At 39.9% G+C, this 21981-nt stretch overlaps 3 protein-coding genes across 3 annotated transcripts; all 3 read left to right on the top strand.

Annotated features, from left to right (window-relative positions):
- The first annotated feature begins 319 nt into the window (after window positions 1-319).
- LOC113079253 (lysM and putative peptidoglycan-binding domain-containing protein 3-like) lies at window positions 320-7120 on the top strand. Its single transcript, XM_026251483.1, has 3 exons — window positions 320-474; window positions 1312-1567; window positions 5249-7120. The coding sequence occupies exons 2-3, from the start codon at window positions 1319-1321 to the stop codon at window positions 5888-5890; spliced, it is 891 nt and encodes a 296-aa protein (XP_026107268.1). The 5' UTR covers window positions 320-474; window positions 1312-1318; the 3' UTR covers window positions 5891-7120.
- A 1335-nt stretch (window positions 7121-8455) lies between these two features.
- On the top strand, window positions 8456-12035 carry LOC113079245 (metallo-beta-lactamase domain-containing protein 2). The gene is made up of 2 exons (XM_026251470.1): window positions 8456-9057; window positions 10086-12035. Exons 1-2 carry the CDS (start codon window positions 8616-8618, stop codon window positions 10469-10471), a joined length of 828 nt encoding a protein of 275 aa, XP_026107255.1. The 5' UTR covers window positions 8456-8615; the 3' UTR covers window positions 10472-12035.
- Window positions 12036-14140: 2105 nt separating this feature from the next.
- LOC113079239 (uncharacterized) lies at window positions 14141-20664 on the top strand. The gene is made up of 3 exons (XM_026251457.1): window positions 14141-14324; window positions 14539-14988; window positions 16442-20664. Exons 2-3 carry the CDS (start codon window positions 14771-14773, stop codon window positions 19929-19931), a joined length of 3708 nt encoding a protein of 1235 aa, XP_026107242.1. The 5' UTR covers window positions 14141-14324; window positions 14539-14770; the 3' UTR covers window positions 19932-20664.
- Window positions 20665-21981: the final 1317 nt, after the last annotated feature.

Here is a 21981-nt window from a genome sequence, read left to right as displayed (position 1 = left end):
ATATTTTGCATTTTGTCTGCAAATACTGAAATCACTGCTATACAATACCATTAATTCACATTAATTTTAAAATTATTAAATTCATTTAAATATAACCTTAAGTCTGAACTTCATAATAAATAATAATTGTAAAAAAGCTAGTATAATAAAATCTGTAATGTGCTTATTTGTAAATGAGTAAGGTTATACGGAATGTGAACAAAATACTGCTGTCAGTCAATTGCAGTCAGTTATGAGATCCACTATTAATAGTCCCCTGTTACAAACGTAATAATAATAATTATTATTATTATAAACATCACTGCCTATAGCTACCTGGAACTATTGATGATGTAAGGGCAACAGGAGCGACGTCTCTGTGTTGACGTGGCTTCTCTGTCTCCAGTAATCCAGCAGCTGAAGTAATGAGGCACATAGCGGAAACTGGAGAATGCCATAATCACTAAAGTCAAGCGGACCACACTCGTTTCTCAGGTAACGTTAAACCGCAACAAACGGATGAAAAGAAGATTAATGTGCGTTTGTTTATTACAAAAACTCGAACTAACCTGTCGCCGTTTGGTTAGGTTAGCATCAGTAGCATGAGATCATTGACCCGGTTTACTAAAGAGGATTAGACATTATGTACTGTTTAATCACATACTGAAATGTTTACAGGAATTGCTGTATTATTCTGCATTCTAAGAGACTGTTTATAGTATTATTTTTTTTTTATTATTATTATTTTTTTTTGCAGCGATATTGTAGTTGTGTTGCGTAACGCTGGCTAAAATATTATGCTAACTGAGATAACGTTACTTGGCTTTTACGTTTATAAACCTTTCTAGGGTTGGGTTTATTCAATAAGCATATCCGTTTAACATTTACTTTGTGTGCTTAAAAGACGTTTGGTCTTTGTTTTTTTGGTTGTCTTTGTTGGTTCCTTGAATATAAATCGTATTATGTAAATCTTGTGAAGTCTTGTTTACATGCTAATACAGTGTAACGCTAGTATATGCTAACTTAACTTGAGTGTGCTTGGCCACTTGAGCAACATTTCACATGAAAATGTAGTTAATATATATTTTATTTTTATTTATTTATTTATTTGTTTGGTGTTTCAACTTAAAGCAGCTAGTGGATATTTATAAACTAGCTTCTGTTAACATCGGCAGTCTACAGTAGGCTAAGATAGCCATCTGTATTTAATTTTTCCACACCTCCACTATGCGGTCTCTTCTAATCTGAAATTAAGAAAGAATCCAGTGACCAGTGATCAACAGACACATGTTCAGCAAAACCTCATTCATCTGCCTTTTGTTCTTTTTACAGTGGAAAAATGACTGGAAGGAACCAGCACAATGGTTTCCAGTTGCCACCCACAGGTGGTTACATGTCCGCTTTTGGAAACCACTCAGAGACTGACTACTCGGAGGAGGACGGAGAGACATTTGAGCTGCGTTCCAGGGGCAAGGAGAGGCAGCGCAGGAGCACATCTGCAGATCGCAAGGACGATTTTGTCTACTTGATAAGGGACATAAAAGACGGAGATACGCTGATCAGTATTTCTCTGCAATATTTCTGTACTGTAAGTAAGAGTTCCCTTGTTGTACTTTTGCTTTTTGTTTCAGTATGTTTATAGAAATGACTGTGTATGTGACTGGTGTGATCAATATCTTATGTGAATATAAATAATGTATTGTAAAATTATGCTTTAAATCTAATATTATACATTCTAAAATGTATATTTTAAAGTCCCCCTGTAGGCACAAATTTTGTCCCTTAAAACTCACATTTTATAATTAAAATTACATGAATGTTTTTTTTTTTCTTTTCTTTTTTCTCTCCATTAAAGTAATTTATTGATGTCTTAAAATGGTCTGGATGTAACTCTACACCCTTACCTCATTGAACATAGGTGTGTCTATGAACATGGAAATTATTTCCTGCTTCATCTCATTTTCACCAGCTCGAACCTTCTCCATTTTCCCTTAGTTAGCAGAACGCAATGCTGTGGTAAACGCTACACAATGGCATTGGCAATCTTGGATGAAAAGTTATCGCCATTGCCTTTTTTAGAATGAATCCATGAATGTATTCAAATTATAGTCTAGAAAGTAAGCAAAGAGCACTCCCTAATAATTACAGTAAAGCTGTCACTCATCTTAGTTCATTGTGATCTCACAAAGTTATTATTCAGTGACCGCACAGTCTGCACCTTGTTTGTTCTGCAATGGTTTTGACTGATGAATTTGCATAAGGTTTGTCCTTATACATATTCAAAACACCAGGGGCCATATGTATATAAAAAAAAAATTTTTCAAGTGTGTCAGAATTCTATGAATGACGTAATTTTACTCTTATTCCTAGACTTGTGGGATAGAAGTGATTCATAAAGGTTCCCAAGTATTAAGACTATGTCCTAGATTAAATTATTTAAAGGGATAGTTCCCCCAAAAATGAAAACTAAACCTTGATTTACTCACTCTTAGGGCATCCCAGGCGAAACTGACATTACTCTTTCAGACGAATCCAATCAGAGTTATATTAAAATTTGTCCTGGCTCTTTCAAGCTGTATGATGGCAGTGAATGGTGGTAGTCGTAGAATAACAGTAGTCGCATGAAAATGAGACTAGCTAACTTAGAGTTAGCTAACTTACAGAATAGCCATGTCAGCAGTGTGGAAGTATTTTAACCTTAAAGAGAAAAAAGTCCAACGGTCGAATGAGCCGTTTTCCGTTTGAGCCCCTGCCCCTTTGAGGTCCGACGCTAGCGTGCTCTTGTGGTCTGGTCTGCGATTTCTTCTGAGGGAAGGGGTGTGCAATATAAATATTTGTGATCGTGGATGATACAAATGTCCCTATGATCTGCTTTTGAAGAAAGCCCTACTGGTTATTTATGTTTCATTTGTGGGCTGTTCTGACAAGCATTTTTTTTTTTCTGAGCACACTCAAAGCGTGCGTATAAAAATGAAAAACCCTTCAAACAGCGCCTGATTACTTAACTAAGTTATGTTTTGTGTTAATACTGTCAAAAAACACAAGGTTTATGTATAGCCTCAGGTGGTTATGTCTAACATGAAAGTAAACAACTGAAATTAAGAGATGTGAGCAGGTCTTAAAGGGACAGTAGGATACATGCTGCTGACTGTAATAAAAGGGATAGTTCACCCTAAAATTTTATTTCTGTCACTGTTTATTCACTAACATGTTGTCGCAAACCTACAGTATAATTCTTACTTGTGCTGCACACAACAGAAGATATTTTGAAGAACCAAACAGTTGCTGGTCCACATTAACTTTGATAGCAGGAGAAAAAAAATACTCTTGAAGTCACTGAGAACCAGCAACTGTTTGGTTTTCCACCTTCTTCAAAATAGTGTTCGTTTAGCAGAAGAAGATCCTTCATTCAGGTTTAAAACTATTTTTGTGTGGGTACATGAAGATATAAAAAACAAAACACTAACCTATTTAAATTTTTCGGTGAATTATTCCTTTAATGTTAATAAAACACAAAACACACAGAGAAAAAAATCACTCAATACTCTAGACTGAAAAACTTGAAAACTGTTGCTTTAATAAGATAAGTGTATATTGTGTTTCATTTTTACTTGTTCATGAAATTGTTTTAATGCTTCTGCTAAATACTTTTGTTCCTGCAAAAGACTGTTTATTTTATTTTTGTGTATTAGTAATGTGTATCTTTGTTCTATTTTTTTTCTATCTTTTATTTTTTTTTATAACAAACATAAAATAATGACAAATATTTTTATCTTCTCCCACTTTGGCCTAAATATCTGCCACACTTTTTCATATTTTGTTACCTCAATAACAAGCTGTCTTTTTTATAGGGATATTAATTTGGCTATAATGCTCAAACAGCTTGCAAAATAGAAAAACCAACATGACAAACAATCATGATAAAATCATAATATTTCTATTTTTCTATATTTCATTTTTGCCATATCGCCTACCCGAACAAACAAATACACCCTACCCACCCCCCCAACCATCACCCATGCTGCTGTTTAAATAGTTTTAACTTTAAACCTGTTGGTAGCTTTAAGTACTGAACTACCTGTATTGAACTGTATGTGGACTGTATACTGAAGTATTTGTTCTCCATTTGAGTGAGATGTTTTTAGGTGGCTAATAGAACAAAGTGCTTCCATTTATTTTATTAGTAGTAGTAGTAGTATTAGTATTAGTTCAAGAATAAAATAAAAATATTGGATTGATATCGGAATCGGCAAATAGCCAATACTGCAGTGCAGCATCGGAAGTAAAAAAGTGGTATTGGGACATATATAGTTTTACTATAATACTAGTTTTACTATAATAAGTGCTACATTAATCATAATGAATTAATTTAAATTAATTAGTCAAACAGAAATAAAGCGTTATGACTATTGCCTGCTTATTCAGCTGAGTCTGTTTCTGTTTATTTGTAGTCACAGTAGCCTATATACACATAACATTTAGAATTTGCACATAACATTTTTTTTTTTTCAATGGGAAAGTGCCCAAGCAACATTGCTCAAAAAAAGTTGCCTGGCAAAATTGCTCAAAAAGTAGCCACATATATCATCAGCCTAAACGTTGCTTTTAGCTTCTTTATAAAAGTCTCCTACTCTTAGAAAAGTCCTACTTGTAACTAAGAAATTGTTGACACTTAAGTAAAAGCTTAAGTCTTTTTTTAAGAGCATTTCTGTGAAGTTTTATACATACCGTCCCAGATAGACAACTTTAAAAACTTTCTGTGGTTGATTTTCTTCACAGGGGTTCTTTAAAATAAGTATTTAATGAAAATGATGTATTCTAAATGCATGTTATAAGTCTTATTGTGAGCTATACACTAATTAAATTTGATCATGACAAAAAGTCTCAAAACAAAAATATTATACAATGGATAGTTCCCACTGTCATTTTGATTGACTGAGCCACATTAAAAGCTGATGTAAAATATATGGCCCACAGGTTGAATTCTGTATTAACATCATGTTATGATGTTGCCTTGCTGCCGTAACACATTTCTGCTTCACACTACACCTCATAATAACAAGTCTTTCCTGATCTTGTTTGGGAAACATCTAGCTCTGTTTTTTCCCCCATTACTTCATGTTTCTTAGACGCAAAGCATGTAAAACGCAAAGCAGTCCTGCCCACATAGCTACCCAAATATATCTAATGTATGCAAGGTTGTTGTCAGGGCTTGAACTGATTGTGCTGATTTTCATTCTTGTTCTGCTCTTCATTCTTCTCATCTCAGGTTGCAGACATAAAGCGGGCCAACAATCTTCTAACTGAACAGGACTTCTTCGCACTGCGGTCCATAAGGATCCCTGTGAGGAAGTTCAGCTCATTCACAGAAACTCACAGCACTGTTCCCCGTAAAAGCAGCTCACCCAGTGGTACTCACAGAATCTCTGAGATCCCCGTTTCTGGAGCTTCCTTGGACTCTTCATCCTCTTCCTCATCTGTGGACACCGTGGAGTGCTTCCTGCAGGAGAAGGACAAGGACATTCAACTTCTCGTCAAGTCATCTGCCCCTTCCAGGAGCAGCCTGAACGAGGTTGTGTCCTTGCTGGAGCAGCCGCTTTTGGTAGATCCCGAGCGCAGACCAGCCCAGAAGAAAGACCCATACTATGGTGCTGACTGGGGAATGAGATGGTGGACTGCAGTTGCCATCATGTTGGTTGTGGGCATTGTGACACCTGTTTTTTACCTGTTGTACTATGAAGTTTTGATGAAAGCAGATGTTAGCCACCATACTACCATTGACTCAATCAGCCCAGGACCAACACAGCCAGCTGCTGCTATGCTTCGGTTGCCTCCTCCCTCTCACCAAGACTCTCACCTACAGTCTGCTGCTAAACAGCAACATTTTGTGAAGCATGAAGAGAAAGCATAAAGGGGCTCTTAAATCACCAGGGAATTCGTTGAATTAATTTGAAGGAGGCATTAATGGAAGGTATAAGCAGGACCACATTATAAAAACGATTAACAAACGCGGGTGAGGATCGCGTAATCAAGAAATGATTCCAGTCCTGCCAGATTTTTTCCTTGATGCATTTTGCACAGTTGATCGCTGGTTTTCTAGTGTGTCACTCATGAGCCAGTGTATATCTCTGTACCTCTGTTAAGCTTGTAGTTGGCAATGGCAAACAGCTGATATATTGTTCAAGATATTTGCTGCCACTGTCTGGTTGTCAGGGAAATGAACATGGTAATTTATTTTAGGAAATGTACAATTCACATTCAGTAATGCAACTTATGGTAATAATATTTCAGGTTTACACTTTTTAATTTTGCTTGTAAAAAAGAAAAACTAAACTTAATGGAACCATAATAGCTTGCCGTTTTTTTTTTTTTTTCTCTAACAAGAACAAAGGGATGATTTGTAAAATATTCTCAGACATGTTAAATTCCATTTAAGTAGCAGAGATAAGAATTTCTTTGAAACAAGTACAGCGATTATGTGCCTTCATCCTGTAGATGCAGGTTGAAAATAAAGGAATTATATTTTAATATCTGATTCTCTTAGTTATTTTTAACCTTTTAATTTTATTATCACTTAGCTTAAATGATACCAGTTTAGACTATTATCTATAGAATTACACAATCTTATTTTTATACCTAGAAAACACTGTTCTCTTTGAAGACGATGTGTATGAACTAAAAAATTTTGTTTTTATATTGTACATACATATTGGTTAACTTTAATTCTTTTGCATGATAGACTTTTTTTTTTTCTTCTAGTAAGTGGCTTCATCCATGTTGTCATCACTTCCTCCTCTGTAATCATCACCATCTTTAAAGTAATTTTCTATGTAATCATTTTCCTATGGGGAGGGGCAAATAACAGTCCGATCATGCATCAAGTGCTTTTAGTGCTCTGGAGTTTCAAGTACATTTACTATTGATTATTCAAACATGACTATTATGTACCAAGAAACACTGTGCTGTCAAAACAGTTGCACTAAAGAAAGTTTTTCCCAGTAACCAAAAACCATTTTAAATATGTGCGCGCAGGTACTAGTGTTGTACACTTGACTGATGATGTGACAGGAATGACGTAAGATATGTTAATAGCATCTATGTTGTTAAATTAATACCACAGAAAAATAAAACAACATTCACACACCTGAATGACCGGTGCATAGGATACAAATATTAAATTGGACAGTATGTTTCCATTAGTTCTACCTAATTTGAAAAGCGGCTTATAGCTTTGCACAGACTCAATTGGTAGTGTTTAATTAGCGATTCCTCCTTGTCCTTACTTGAGATCTTTGCATTTCCCTTAGTATCTGTAAATATTCAAATTATTTACAGATTATAAAAAAATGCTGTTTGTTTAAAGAGGGATTCTGTATTTTGCGTAATTACCTCTCTCCTTCCTAATTATCTTCTTTTGTAGTTTAAGTTCCTTTGTAAGATGGTCTATAGCAAATCTTAAATCAGCCAAATTATATGTCATACAAAAGTGATTCCTGTAATACCTGGTGTCCAGTTGTCATCTTCAATTATTTTAATTTCTTTTGTGCAAACACTTTAAAACAGGACATCAATTTTGTTAAACTTCTAAATGTCTGACTTTTCTTACTTTAATAACACCATAAAAAACAAATGATAATGATAAAACAAATCAAATGACAATAGAAACTATTTTCAAGTTTAAAACATCTCTAATCAGTTATACTATTTCACTTAAACATATGGTTAAATAGATTTAATATCTGAAGGGCAGTGTTAACACACAACATTGCCCTCGCTACTCTTACCCATATACTTTTACAATATGATTATCTCAGAATTCTGAAGTCTCCCAGTAGGAAGCAATAGGTATTATATGGTACCAAAATTAAATAAAGGCTACCACTCAGCTCCCTTTCCTGCATGGAGTTTGATGTTAAATGGGAGGTCTTCCATCCGTCCTCTGGTCTCTTGTTTCAAAGGTCTCATATAGTCTAACTCATCTCCAGCTTTCAAAAGCCCTGGTTCAGCTTGCTGAGGGAAACATAATAAAAGTACGAAGAAAACAACTCGCAGGGAACAGTGGAGTTGGCCCTCTCTGGGTTTCAGGACCCTCTGGTAAGACCCAGGGCCTCTATGGTGAAGATTAATGTAAAATATTCCTAAAATTGCTTTGGTAATGGAAGGTGTGATAAAGAATCAACTGGCCGAAATATATATATCCGCGGCGTTTATATCCACTGCGTTGAAACGTGGGTGAGTAGGTTAATTTAAATATTGACAACATGCAGCATTTCTTCTAAAACTGCGCCAGTAAGGCAGCTGGTCGCATTGCAGAAACTACTCACACTGTTCTGTGACAGCTTTTGGATGAATATAAATGAGCGCCTGAGTACCTAGGCAAATAAATAGTATTTTAAAGTAGTAATATACATGACTTTGGTGGAGCCTATTGCAGCATTGACCAATAGCACTTCGCCTCTCCAGCACGTCATGTCGTTACGCTCGATGACGCGCTGCGCTTGCGGAACAGGGTGTCAGCGACAGCGTGACAGCGTCCTTTCTGCAGTTGTATCAGCTAGGATTTGAAACCAAAATTATAGGTGAACAGCCATACTATTAACCTTGCATGCAATAATAACCTCTTGAATGTATTGGAGATGTCTGCGACTGACTGGTACGCGCATAAGTCGCTGGAAAATGGCGTGTTTTGGATCCAGGAGCGGTTTTATGAATCGGGGAACAGGGCGAATATCTGGCTCATACGTGGGTCACATCAGGACGTGGTCATAGACACTGGACTGGGTTTACGGAGTCTGCCTGACTACATCAATAGTAAAGGGCTGCTTGGGGACGATTCGAAGCGCAAGAACCCTCTGTTAGCCATTGGCACGCATGTGCATTTTGATCATTCGGGTGGGCTGCATCAGTTTCAACAGGTGGGCGTGCACAAGGCGGAGGTGGATGCTCTGGCTAACGGTGACAACTTCGAGACCGTGACATGGTTATCTGACCGCGAGATCGTGGAGGATCCAGCGCCTGGATGGAGAGCAAGACAGTACAGGGTGAAGGCTGTTACACCAACACATATATTACAAGAAGGTGGGCTATTATAATGTTTGCAGGATTCTAATGCATGTAACACTTTGTGTGTGTGCGTATACACACACACACACACACACATACACACACACCATTGCATAAGCTACTCCACGAAACCGTATAACAATACATTAAAATGTATGACTTCATTCTGGGGAGCCTTGCATAATGTCTTTGAAGAGCTCTAGAGGAAGATCGAAACAAATCAGATCATGATAGACTCACGAGGCATGTCAGTGGTTAGTGAAAAGCAAGCTCACTCTCTAAAGTGGCTTCATAATCTGCCTGATGGTGGAGATAAACCATTATAGTGGACCACTGGCGGAAACCCAGCAGAATCAGAGTAAAGCTCTGAGTAAACCACACATGACCTCCTTCCCATAATTCTCTGTGAATGGACTGTTATGCAGGGAGTTGTACAGATGTCCATTCACAAATTAGGCCTATTTTTTCACCCCAGTGTATCTTCAGATATTAAGTTGACACACAGGCTGTTTATAGTGAATATTGTGTAGTTTTTAGTAAAGCTATAGTTACATAATTAAAAAGTTATGCTTTGGTGAAAATATTTCATCAGTAAGAAAGTACTCATTGTGAGTGCAGTCGAAATAATGTATACAAATTCTCATCTTTTAATTGACTGTCATGGAAATCAATTGTGGAAAAGGTGTGTGAACCCTGAGTTATTTCTACTAAGCTGACCTTGTGTCTTTAACCCTTCTTGTAAACGTTAGTGGATTTTTAAAAACATAGCTTATGCAGATATAATCACTGTGTGTGTTACCATATCTACTCATATCCAGCAGTCAAGCATATTTGCTTGTAGAAGTATATGATTAAAACCTTTTAACACAACATTTTTGTTTTTTGCACCAGGGTATCTCAGTTGTAGTAGCAATAAACTGTAACATACCTCAAAAATCCTGTTTCATAACTTGTGCATCAGTCGATACAGCTTCTGCTGTGTCAGTGCTGCAATGCAGTGACAATATCCAGTTCCACATTTCCTTCCTTTCCTCCTTCTCCAGGCGATGTTATCGACCTTGGGGACCGGCAGCTTACTGTTCTCCACATGCCGGGCCATTCCAGAGGCAGCATTTGTCTCCATGACAAGGAGAACAAAATGCTGTTCAGTGGAGACGTGGTCTATGATGGTTCCATGATTGATTGGCTACCCTACAGCCGGATCAGCGACTACACCCGTAGCTGCGAAAGGCTGGTTGAGATGGTCGATAAAGAGGAGATTGACCAGGTCATGCCCGGCCATTATAACACTTTTGGGAGCAAGCGGCTACACCGGTTAGCCTCCAACTACATCGCTAGTGCCGGCACCTGCCATAGAGCCTCCACCTGTGTGGTGAAGTCCATTGCCAGCCTGGCGCTTCGAGCCTCCAACTCAAGAAGTGCCTGCTAGTAGTTATGATAAAGATTACTATGCAACAACGTATGTCATTGCAGACCTCAATATGGAGCACACTGAAAACACTCAGCAATACAGTGTGCTAATGATTAAGAGATTGATAGTATTATTTGTGTTGATCACAGTTCAAAATAATGTCAAAAATATGCTGCATAATATCCATCAAATCATCAAGAAGAATAGTACGTTGTCATATTTTAAAGGTGCTTTTAGTAATTTTCAATGCTAATGGTAGTTACATGTAAGACTGCTTATAAAAACTAAATTGTCAAGCAGCTCAATATATTAAGGTTGCTTTTTTCCCCCTACCAGTTAAGTGCAAATCCATTATCCTCTATTATAGTTTCAGTATCACATAGATGCTATAATATATTACTAAATATAATTTATTATAGTAAATATTGTAATTTTTAAAATTTTTAAGTGGTATTTTATGGTTTTAATTATTTTTTATTGATGTACTTTAATAACCCTGCTTGTGACGGAAACACTAAAAAAACTGACTGGAATAGTTTTGGACTCCACGTTCCAGGAACGATGTTTGGAGAAGCGTATTTGGATGCAGCATTCTTTTTTTTTTAAATTCCATTTGGGTAACTACTAGAAATTACACGATGCACCTTTAATAAATAATATAATTATATAAACAATTGGTAACTGTGAGGTGCCATGAAGTAAAGACTTGGTATGTCTATAGATAATTAAATAAAACAAACCACATCAGAGACATTGTAGCTGACAATCTGTAATCTTCCAGTCACCACTTGAAGTATTCAGTGAAGTATTCAGATCTGTTGCAGATGAATTATCTTTGAAGAGACAGCGATGTGTTAGTTAAAATGGGAGACCAGATGAATTATTAGCAAACTGCTGACTTGTTCTCTATGCCAGTATCTGCATGAGATATTGATGTAGCACAGCATGGACGCAGCATCATTCTATTATTCTATAGGCTCAGTGTGAATTGTGTTGTGTATGTGATCGAAGTGCATTATTAACAAACAAAATCATAATCTTTCAACAGCAGTCGTATTAGTCAGGAAAAATGACTGAAAGATGATTTTTGTTTGGTTTAGTTCTGTAAAACTGCCTCCGTACTAGTAGTTGTCTTTGCCGTGTGCTTATTTGCTAACTGCACAATGACTTTGATTTGATTTATTTGTATTGGTAATTTTTATATCGAAGCACATAAGTCAGTATGGGTGACAGTAGGTAATTTGTGGATGGCCAAATGCTGTTTTCCCTCTCGGTAATTCACTGACTTTGTTTAATCTGACATAATTGTAAGGGCGTCCTCTTTGGTGTTCAAATGTGATGAAAAGAAAAAAAAGTGTATGAAATGAGATGCTGTATAAAACAAGTTGTTGGTGGAGATATGAGAATGACTAACATCAAGTCACTCGTTTATGTTGCCAAACTACAAATATGCTGCTTGACTTTTTTGATGTCATTTTCATATTGCTGACATGTCATTTTCATATCATCAATTGAAGAGTAATATGTTTATGTGAATGTGATGGAGAGTGATGCAATATAAATATATTATGTATCTACAGTTGAAGTGAGCTTGTACAGTATATGTGCACTATTGTTTCTGCTCAGGGATCCCTTGAATCCAGGCTAAATGAGCAGAGCTGTACATGCAACACTATATTTAGTGCCTCTAGGAGAGTAAACAAACGAATACCTCGCAATGCCATGACAACAGCTGTTGTAATACCCAGGCACCTGTTTAACAATATACTCACTTTCAATTCTGTACATTGGGTCTCGGTGTTATTCTTCTTTTTCTCTTTGTTGATATTTCATTAATGCTAAACATTAGAGAAATTCCACTGTGATGTTGGTATTTTACCCCTTTGAGCAAAAGTAGTATGACCACAAGATGGAGACACTGACCCTGTTATGCCGGCATATTTCCATTTCCTTTGGAAATGGAGCGCTGAAGTAGATGAGCATTAAACTAAAATCAGTGATATTTGGCAGTAAACCCCAAATTCCCCAAATAAGTTGGCACATCCTTCTTTTTAAAAACTTGACATTTTCTCACATATCACCAACCGCAAGCTTTATCCCTTTAGGCTAGTCATGATGGATTGGACGTGACGTTAATTTCCTTTCAAATCTCTTGAAATATTTTTCGGGCCAAGTTTGGTTCTGGCAGTGTGTCTTTTGAAATACATACGTTTGGCAGACACCGATCTGGTTGAAATTCCAAAGTACTGTTTGACACGGCTCTCACTCAGGGTGAATTGATGGTTGTTGACAGACGGCTAATTATATCCAGGGGACTATTTGTCTGACTTGACCTACAAGAGGTGGTTACTGTTATTTTTAAAGGTGATCGGGCTCAAGCGAAATGATGAAAGGAGTTTCCATGAGAAGAAGGGAATAGGCTCTATTCTAAATCTAAACTTGATTAGATTTTGGTCCACCTACATGACGAGCATAGAAAGAAAAAAAACAGACCTACAAGGATTTTGGCTTGGGTTCTCATAGTGTGGATATTTTGCATGGGTTATTATTAAAGATGGGGGAGATTTGCTGTGATATTTCAGCATAGTTATTGATTTTGAACGCAGGAGGCTTGTTGCATGGTTTATATGTAGGCTGTTTCCTGAACCTAGAAAATAATGAAAAGTATTGTCCAGAAAGTTGACAACTGAACGGAAACCATAAACACGGGAATGAAAACCCAAACAAATGCCACATTGTTTCTAGATGTCTCTTCGCGGACCTATACAATTGAACTATAATGTCGTCTTGTATTAGTGAAAGTGATAGAGAGCCTGTAACTAACGTGCCAGATTTCGTCAGCTTTTCTCCCCTCCCGCTGGCTGTTTTTCCCTCTAACCCTACTTCAGTAACAAGACATTGTATCCCGCAGGCAGCCAGACGGACATTTGATGTGTGGTCGCCACCGGGGAAGCGTTGTTTGACATTCAGCTGCTCCCTACATTATCTGCTAATTGACAGCCCCTATCTGCCCTCCGGCGAGCCAAGATGACACGTGTGGGAAGAGCCGAGGTGAGGGGAGAATAGGGAAGTGCCAATCACCAACAGATTATCAGAGAGAGGGTGCTAACGGAGCCTTAATCTGACCTGGCTGATGCAGGTTTTGTGGGTTAATTGTTGGTGGTGCAATGGACCTCTTTTTCCAAAGTCCTACACAAATACTCATTGAAACTCAATGTGTTTTAGTCTGGTTGAGCTGTGATGACCTTCACTTTCACATGTCCTTGAGGTTTTTCATTTTAACAATTTAATGCATGGGCCTGCAACATAGTAAACTGAAACCACTCAGAGATCGAAGAGCAAAAACAGAAGTTCTTTCACAAAAATCACTCTGTAAGAACGCAGGAGGACAAACACTGTCCTCCGATCACTCCAATCACCTGCGAGTAGAATAGTTTGGAGATGGAAAAGGAGAATAAGACGAGAGCACTAAGGGGAGCTTTTCCATTCATTTCAATATTGGTGACATATTTTCCCCTAATTTTGATCCAAACCTTTATTATATATATATATATATATATATATATATATATATATATATATATATATATATAATTTGTTCAGTTATTTATATTAAAATAAACCCAATAAAATATATACTATTAGTGTCATGCCACTTAAAGGAAAATAATAATAAAAGGCTTTGTTTTGGGTTTTAACAATGTAGTGTAATATGTTTATCTTTGTAACTGTAGTGACGCGCTACTGCGCACGTCACGAATCAGGAAGTTGATCGCTATGCGATAGTCAATCGCAACAGCCTGCAATCTCTCTCAGTCACCTGTTTCTCCAGCGATCGCGTTTTTCCTTTCCCTTTGCTAAAGCAACGTCTGTGAGTATTTCTTATCATGCAATATTAGGATAATGTCTATTTTTATCTTTGTGAGACTATTGAGAAGGCTAAGTTTGCTTTATGTTATTACTGCTGATTGTTTACTAGCTCGATTTTGTTTATCATATACATCACCGCTGTGTAGATAATCCGTTCTGTTTTCTCTGTATTTGGATCTAATATTAATATACATCTCATTTGCATTGTATTACAGTTTCACAATATTCCCAGTAAATTTTATGGAGATTAATCATCTGTGTCCTGGAGTTTTCTTGGGAGTGTTTAAGCTGAATGGAGCGTAGTCCATGACAGTGAAAAGACGGCAACACAGCTAATGAGGGACACAAGGATCGCTTTTTCACGGAGCAATTCAATGCCAAGAGAAGTGGCCAACGCTACAGCATTACAGTGTGCTTCTCATGTTATTGACACCGGAGTGAGTCACGATGTCACAACGAAGCAACAGTAAAAAAGGCAATGAAGATATCCAGTCAGAGACTGTGCGTTCAAGAAGCAGTCGTGCATCTGGTACATCGTCCAGCTCGAAGATTAGTATGGCTGTCGCCATGGCAAAGGCAAAGGCTGAAGCAGCGCAAGCTAGAGCAGCACACACGCAGAAAGAAATCGAACTTAAAGTAGAGCAAGCTCGTGTTCAAGCCAATCTTGATGCATTAAATGAGGAGAAAGAAAAGGATGCTGCCATAGCAGAGGCAAATGCTCTTGTTGCCGGATTACAAGATATGGGTTTTGAAGTATGCAGTAAGGCTAGCAGCCAGGTTCCTCAATCGGTCAAAGACCAGCGAGTCGCCGCTTATGTGTCAGCACAAGCCAGCCTATGCAGCAAAGGTTTATCGGTAAGAAGAGGTAGTGACTATATTTCACCAACGCTGCATCCTCCACATTCTCAAACTAATGATGCAATCATCTCAACGCCTCACCCACTCAGCACGAGTCAAAATCAAGCTGCTGCTTCTGCAGACACTATGCCACATCAAGTTTATCAAGCTCCTCAGACCAGTGGAGTGCCACTACAACAAAGCTACAATCCAGCGTTTAACACTTTCTCAGTTCTTCAGCGTGATGAAAGTCGCTTGCAACAGAACGTCAAATCGGATCCCTCCCCTCCTGCGCGCGCACATGTTCACAAGACACCTTATGAAGCTAGCTATGATCATTCTACTTCCACTGGAGATCTCATCAAATACCTAGCTCGTAGCAGCCTGGTGACTTCAGGTTTATCCGCATATGACGATCAGCCAATTAACTATTGGGCCTGGAAAACATCGTTCCTGAATGCTATAACCGATCTAGACCTGTCGGCTGCAGGAGAACTTGACCTCCTCACCAGGTATCTAGGAAAAGAGTCAACAGAGCAAGTAAGAAGAATTAAAACTGTCAACATTAAGGATCCAGTCATTGGATTGCGCATGGCATGGGAACGCCTTGACAAAGTATATGGATCACCAGAGGCCGTCGAGCAGGCTTTGTTCAACAAGCTAGAAAACTTCCCGAAGGTTACGATGAAGGATCCACGAGGACTCAGGGATCTAGCCGACCTGTTATCGGAGCTTCAAGCAGCCAAAGAAGATAACTATCTTCCAGGCTTATCGTATTTGGATACCTCCAGAGGTATTAGGCCTATTATCGAGAAACTACAACATGCAAGAAAAGTGGCTTTACCTTGGAGCAAAATACAAACAGGAACATTTGGTTAGTTTTCCACCTTTCTCCGTGTTTGTAAACTTCATCACCATGGAGGCAAGGGCTCGCACTGACCCAAGTTTTAACTTCTTCACGGAAGCCACAGTGGAGAGAAAGAGTAAATGGGAGAAACCTACTAAGACACCAGTATACGTTCACAAGACGCAGGTCTCAGGGGTTTCTAAGGCAGAATATGGAGAAAGTACAGAACGTATTGATCCCAACAAACACTGCCCCCTGCACAAGAAGCCTCATCCTCTGAGGAAGTGCAGAGGCTTTCGCGAGAAGAGCATAAATGATCGTAAACATCTTTTGAAAGAGCATCATATCTGCTTTCGCTGTTGCTCCTCCACAGACCATATAGCAAAGGACTGCACCGCTGAAATAAAATGTACAGAGTGTGGGAGTGTGGCTCATGTGACAGCACTTCACCCCTACTCACCTACCTGGAAATCTAAGGCATTCCCTTCCACTTCAGAGGATGGTGGGGAGGAGGACAAAGCAGAAATCAGAGAGGTTAAGTCGACGTGCACTCAAGTATGTGGTGAAGGATTGAGCGCTAGGACATGTGCTAAGATCTGCCTTGTTAATGTGTTCCCCAATGGCTGCAAGAATGAGTCTAAGAGAATGTATGCCATACTAGACGAACAGAGCAATCGCTCCCTAGCACGGTCGGAGTTCTTTGAGATTTTTAAGGTCTCTGGAAATTCCTACTCATACACCCTCAAGACCTGTGCAGGGTGTTCAGAGACGGTGGGAAGGAGAGCCAGTGGTTATACTGTGGAGTCGGTGGACAAGAAAATTGGCATTCGTTTACCTACACTCCTGGAGTGCAACCAAATCCCTAACATTCGCACTGAGATTCCTACGCCGGAAGCAGCCTACCATCAAGCCCACCTAAAGCGTATCGCTGATAAGATTCCGCCTTTAGATCCGGATGCCAAAATTCTCCTCTTACTGGGGAGAGACATCTTACAAGTACACAAGGTCCGAGAACAGATTAGCGGCCCAGGTGATGCACCGTTTGCACAAAGGCTTGATCTAGGATGGGTCATCATTGGTGATGTGTGCCTTGGAGGTGCTCACAGAACACAAGAGGTGAGAAGCTACAAAACAGCCATTTTCGAGAACGGCCGTACGAGCTATCTCCAACCATGCAACAACCAGATCAAAATAAAAGAGGTATTTGAGCAAGCGTTTAGACCTCAGCATCATTCAGCACCAATCTCCATCAGTGGTTCCATGACGCTCAGTGGAGACTGCTTAGGGCAAACTGTCTTCGCTCGTTCTCCCGATGATCATAGACTCGCTGCATCCATGGAGGATCTAGAGTTTCTGAAGATAATGGAAGCCGAGTGTTTTCAGGACAGTTCTGGAAGTTGGGTCGCACCTTTACCCTTTCGGTTGCCGAGACAACGGCTGCCCAACAACAGGAAGCAGGTTTTTGACCGTTTTGTCTCGCTCCAGCGCTCACTGGACAAACGACCACAGATGAAAGCCGATTTCCTAGAGTTTATGGAGAAGTTGTTCAAGAAGGCACACGCTGAAGTTGCTCCACCAGTACAGCCTAGACAAGAGTGTTGGTACTTACCCCTGTTTGGTGTGTATCATCCAAGGAAACCAGATAGGATTCGTGTGGTCTTCGACAGTAGTGCATCATGTGAAGGAGTGTCGCTCAACGATGTCTTGTTAACTGGTCCCAACCTTAATAATAGCCTGTTAGGTGTCCTTATGAGGTTCAGGAAGGAACAGGTGGCGATCACTGCCAACATCGAGCAGATGTTCCACTGCTTTGTAGTCAAGGAAGACCATCGTGACTTTCTTCGCTTTCTGTGGTACAGGGACAATGACCCTACCTCCGACATCATTGATTACAGAATGCGGGTGCACCTTTTTGGGAATAGTCCCTCGCCTGCCGTTGCAGTGTATGGTCTGCGACGGGCAGCTAAGAAAGCAGAAGCAGACTATGGTAGTGATGCAAGAAGATTCATCGAACGCGAGTTCTATGTTGACGATGCTCTGAAGTCCTTCAGCACAGAGGAAGAGGCCGTCAGCGTCCTAGGGCGAGCACAGAAGATGCTTGCAACTTCTAACCTCAGGCTACACAAAATTGCTTCAAACCGAATGGCAGTTATCGAAGCATTTCCATTTGAAGATCGCACCAAGGACATCAACAGCTTAGATCTTTTCGTTGATGATTTGCCAATACAACGTAGCCTTGGATTGCTCTGGAACATGCGCACAGATACATTCATGTTTCGAATCGAAGATGACCAGAGGCCATTCACTCGTAGAGGAGTGCTTTCGACTGTGAACAGCCTATACGATCCTCTAGGATTCCTCGCACCCATCACGGTCCATGGAAGACTGATACTCAGAGAGCTAACTAAGCAAGCAGAGGATTGGGACACACCTCTTCCCAAAGACATGGAGACTGAATGGACTAGATGGAAACGATCGCTCCAAGATCTGGAGGGACTCCAGATACCACGTCCTTATACGTTATTCTCCACTGCAGGTGCTCTAAGAAGAGAGCTTTATGTCTTTGCAGATGCATCGGTAAAGGCAATAGCAGCCGTAGCCTACATCAAGGTGACAAGCCACCAGGAACAGACTGAGATTGGATTTGTCTTCGGGAAAGCAAAGTTGGCGCCTCAGCCCGATCTAACCATTCCAAGGCTTGAGCTTTGTGCGGCTGTGCTCACCATCGAGATCGCTGAGATGATAGTTTCAGAGATGGACACTATGTTTGACAACATCGTCTACTACACAGATAGCAAGGTTGTATTGGGATACATCCAGAACCAGTCGAGAAGATTCTATGTCTACGTACACAACAGGATCCAAAGAATCCGTCAGTCACCTTGTTCTGGGCTTTGGAAGTACGTCCCAACACACCTCAACCCAGCCGACATTGGATCAAGAACTGTGACTTCAGACTTGCTTAGCAGCACAACTTGGCTCAAAGGTCCAGCCTTTCTTCACGATGCGTCTTTGCATTTACCTGAGATTCAAGAAGCTTACGACCTTATCGACCCTGACGCTGACTCTGAAGTGCGTCCCCAGGTGGTGGCAAGCTTCACTCGTGTTACTAAAGATGTGATACATCCACAACGCTTCGAACGCTTCTCCAAGTTCAGCACTCTCTTTACAGCCATAGCTCGCCTCATTCATGTGGCTCGTTCCTTCGCTCACTCTATCCAGGATGAATGTCAAGGGTGGCATGTCTGTCGACCTACAGAGGAAGAATTGTTGAAAGCCAAAGTGTGTGTTGTGAAGAGTGTCCAGAACGAGTACTATTCAGAGGAGCTTAAGTGTATTAACTCAGGATCCAACCTTCCACCAAATAGCAGCCTTTGGAAGTTGCACCCCATCTTAGACCAAAACCAACTTCTTAGAGTAGGAGGTCGAATTGAGCAATCGGATCTGAGTATGGATGAGGTTCATCCCATCATCATTCCTGGCCGGCATCATCTAGCTACTCTGATTGTGTCTCACTATCACGACGCAGTGAAACACCAGGGAAGACATCTGACTGAAGGTGCCATTCGAACAGCAGGATTTTGGCTAGTGGGAGCTAAACGCTGCATTAGTAGTTTACTTCACAAATGCGTCACTTGTAGGAAACTGAGGGGCAAAATGGAACATCAGCAGATGGCAGCTCTGCCAGCAGAACGGGTACAAGTAGCACCTCCTTTCACTTATGTAGGTGTCGACGTTTTTGGACCCTGGGAGATTGTTTCACGTCGTACAAGAGGAGGAGTCTTCAACTCTAAACGATGGGCTGTGATGTTCTCTTGTATGTGTTCGAGGGCAGTTCACATCGAGGTGATTGAAGCCATGAGTACCAGCAGTTTTATCAATGCCTTGAGGAGGTTCTTTGCTTACAGGGGCCCCGCAAAGTAGATACGTTCCGACTGCGGAACTAACTTCATCGGCGCTTCTCGTGAATTAGAAATGGACCTGTCGAATCCTGGTTTCAAACGAGTAGAGGAGTACTTGAACACCCAGAACTGCACCTGGGTATTCAACCCACCCCACGCATCTCACATGGGTGGGGCTTGGGAACGGATGATCGGCATTGCCCGTCGTATTCTGGATTGCATGTTGCTTGAGCAGAAAAGGTCTCATCTTTCACATGAAGTCCTGACAACCCTCATGGCCGAAGTAACAGCGATCATGAATGCCAGACCACTCATTCCAGTCTCGTCAGATCCGGAATCGCCTCTCATCCTCACCCCAGCGATGCTCCTAACTCTCAAGCTAGGCTCTGCGCCGCCTCCTCCATCAGGAAGCTTTCAAGAAGCGCATCTCATCAGAGTACAATGGAAACAAGTTCAGAGCCTAGCAGACATGTTTTGGAACAAATGGAAACATGAATACCTCAAAACATTACAGCTTCGGTACAAGTGGCAAGGAAAGAGGCCGAACCTTCAAGAAGGAGATGTGGTTCTCTTGAAAGACAATCAAGCTAAGAGAAATCAATGGCCGGTCGGTCTCATCACGAAAACCTTTCCAGAAGAGGATGGATTAGTTCGGAAAGTTCAAGTGGAAATTGTTAAGGATGGAGCCAGAAAGGCCTTTTCTCGGCCTGTTACAGAAGTAGTTTTGCTTCTTTCTCCAAAGTCTGATTCTGTCAATTGATGTGGGCTCTTCAAAGACCCCAGGTGGGGAGTGTCATGCCACTTAAAGGAAAATAATAATAAAAGGCTTTGTTTTGGGTTTTAACAATGTAGTGTAATATGTTTATCTTTGTAACTGTAGTGACGCGCTACTGCGCACGTCACGAATCAGGAAGTTGATCGCTATGCGATAGTCAATCGCAACAGCCTGCAATCTCTCTCAGTCACCTGTTTCTCCAGCGATCGCGTTTTTCCTTTCCCTTTGCTAAAGCAACGTCTGTGAGTATTTCTTATCATGCAATATTAGGATAATGTCTATTTTTATCTTTGTGAGACTATTGAGAAGGCTAAGTTTGCTTTATGTTATTACTGCTGATTGTTTACTAGCTCGATTTTGTTTATCATATACATCACCGCTGTGTAGATAATCCGTTCTGTTTTCTCTGTATTTGGATCTAATATTAATATACATCTCATTTGCATTGTATTACAGTTTCACAATATTCCCAGTAAATTTTATGGAGATTAATCATCTGTGTCCTGGAGTTTTCTTGGGAGTGTTTAAGCTGAATGGAGCGTAGTCCATGACAATTAGTATTGCTGCTTGTTTATATATTGATTTAATGATTAATGCATTGTACTTTTTTTTCTTCTTTTTTTTTAAATACTATTCATACACAGGTGAGCACAAATACACAAACACACACACCCTTCCACCACATACTCCAACACAATCATGCACACAAATCCCTGCACTCATACGGTACATGCCTACACTTTTAAATGTAGGCCTGTACCGCATTAAAATTAATTTAGATTCGTAGACGCCACTTTGGGAGTTCGCCAGTTGGGTGTTAAAACTTAAATGGCCCAAAATGGATTCCAAATATCTATTCACTGTAGTGGACACCATGCATGAAAGGATTATAGACAGCATTACATGAAAACTGTACTGCTTTACTAAACAGTTAATATAGTAAAAGGGCTGTTGGATGTCATGAACTAGGTGTTACACATCGCAGTATTACTAATCTAACAGCAGTCAAAGAAGCATGTCTGATGGGAGTTAGTTGGATTTTATGCAACCTAAACATAAAGGCCTTCCTTAAAAAATTATTGGGGATTGTTCCCCAATTGTCTATATGGAATTTAGGGGTAGCATTTGGGATATAGCTTATTGCGTCAGATCTGCCTGATGAGCTGTCCAGAATAATTCACTGGGAAAAACAGGCCACTCAATGCCATTTCTCTATCCAAAGTCAGGATGAAATATGAGAGATGGATGACTTTGAAATGCTTTTGGTTAATCAAATGGGAAACTTTCAACTGGCCAA

The sequence above is a fragment of the Carassius auratus genome, chromosome 5 (assembly GCF_003368295.1).
Source record: "Carassius auratus strain Wakin chromosome 5, ASM336829v1, whole genome shotgun sequence".
NCBI classification, from domain to species: domain Eukaryota; kingdom Metazoa; phylum Chordata; class Actinopteri; order Cypriniformes; family Cyprinidae; genus Carassius; species Carassius auratus.
Note: the sequence above shows the minus strand (reverse complement) of the source record. Positions and strands in the feature narration are given on the sequence as shown.